The 1,610-nt window shown below is 56.0% G+C and overlaps 1 protein-coding gene across 1 annotated transcript; it reads right to left on the bottom strand.

The window, feature by feature from the left end:
• Positions 1–353: 353 nt before the first annotated feature.
• On the bottom strand, positions 354–1,590 carry LOC119347894 (protein synthesis inhibitor II-like). Its single transcript, XM_037616376.1, has one exon. The coding sequence runs from the start codon at positions 1,326–1,328 to the stop codon at positions 489–491; it is 840 nt and encodes a 279-aa protein (XP_037472273.1). The 5' UTR covers positions 1,329–1,590; the 3' UTR covers positions 354–488.
• Positions 1,591–1,610: the final 20 nt, after the last annotated feature.

Here is a 1,610-nt window from a genome sequence, read left to right as displayed (position 1 = left end):
CGAAATCCCCGGGCCGCTCGCTCCGACCTCCGCACTCCAGGAGAATTCTCCCGGGCTCCCCTCGTCTCTTTTCTTGTGATCTGAGTCGCCTTGGCGCTCTGTTCTTCTGCTCTTCTCCCTTCACTCTCTTCACTCTCCCTTGGTGCCCAAATGGCAATGGGATATTTCACATGGCAGGAGGAGGATCTCATATGAGCAGGGAAATCCCCTAGGGGAGTTTACTGCCCATGGTTTTTTCACCCCAACAACCAAATGCGCCCCTGGGAGTCTAAAAGGATGAACATAGTTCGCGCTTCTGATATGTGCATATGCAAAACATATGTTGGATAGCAATTCTATGGTTGGGCCCAATATAAACTAGACATGTTTATTTATTCATATCATTCACTGACTCTGTGACATTTATTTATTTATATCATTCAGTCACTCTGTGACATGTTTATTCGACTTGTACAATACCCATGCAGATATACCTGCACAACTACTACCTATTTCCCCCCACTCTTATGAAACAGCTCCAGCGCCTGGGCCACCGTCATCCCACCGGGCACCTGGACGAACAGCAGGATCCCAAGGGTGGCGGCCGCCTGCTCCGCCGTCCTCACGCCCATCTTCTCGATCGGCGTGAACTTCGCTGGCGCCTTTCCCGTCGGGGGCTTCGCGTCCGTCTTCAGCAGCGCTTCGGACAGGTCCTGCCATCCGTTCACCTGGGCCTTCATCTCATTGCCGATCTTCCCGCTCTTCTTCTCCTTGGGGTGCAGCACTCCAGCCACGAACCCCGACACGGTCTGGAACCGCGTGGCCTCGTGCACCATGAGGAGCAGCGTCGTCACCGCCTCCCTCGCCTGCTGCTGCTTCGGGCCGGAGGTCTTGTCGGCCTTGGTGCGCCCGTAGAGCGCGGTCACCGCGTCCGCCATCAGCTGCCGGCCGAGAGCGACGTTGGTCAGCTTGTCGGTGTCGCCGAGGAGGTCGCGATACGTGCCGCCGAACCCAACGTGGGTGGCGCCGGGGATGAGTCCGGGGGTGAGCTCCCACCAGGTGCCGTCGCTGCTCTTGAAGCCCTCCCAGTAGAGGTTGTCGGCGCGGGTGGCGAGCGTGAGCCCGGTGCTTGCCGGCGATGTCTTGAGCACGATGTGGAACCACCTGCTCGGCGGGACGTTGGGCTCGATCGGCGGCAGCACGGGGCGGTTGTGGGAGGAGTGCCCCGGGTTGCGGAGCTTGTTGCGGATGCCGTTGATGAAGGTGACATAGTCGGCAGAGCTGGCCTGGACATTGAACGTCGCCGTGAAGAGCGGCTTGTCCACGTTCTTCGCCATCTTTGCCGCCATGGATACGAGGCTTAGATGAGACGTACTATCAAGCGAGAGGGGTTGAGATATGGAAGAGGATGAACGAACTGGAGATGAATTTATAGGCGATCGACAGGTGCATGCTGTCAAATGATAGGCTTTGTATACGTGTACGTGTCATATGTAACTTGTACGTGATGCTGTGCTTGTGTGTTGTATACAAGGCAGGTTGTCAGAGATGATCCTTATCTTTGTATAGCTTGACTTAAGGTCAATCCTAATACTACTACGTGATGTGTGTGCGTATGCTTACACGAAGGC

The sequence above is a fragment of the Triticum dicoccoides genome, unplaced genomic scaffold, assembly GCF_002162155.2.
Source record: "Triticum dicoccoides isolate Atlit2015 ecotype Zavitan unplaced genomic scaffold, WEW_v2.0 scaffold79260, whole genome shotgun sequence".
NCBI lineage: Eukaryota > Viridiplantae > Streptophyta > Magnoliopsida > Poales > Poaceae > Triticum > Triticum dicoccoides.
Note: the sequence above shows the minus strand (reverse complement) of the source record. Positions and strands in the feature narration are given on the sequence as shown.

Coding starts and splice junctions, on each gene's coding strand:
- LOC119347894 (XM_037616376.1), bottom strand. CDS start 1,328: ATGGCGGCAAAGATGGCGAAGAACGTGGACAAGCCGCTCTTCACGGCG.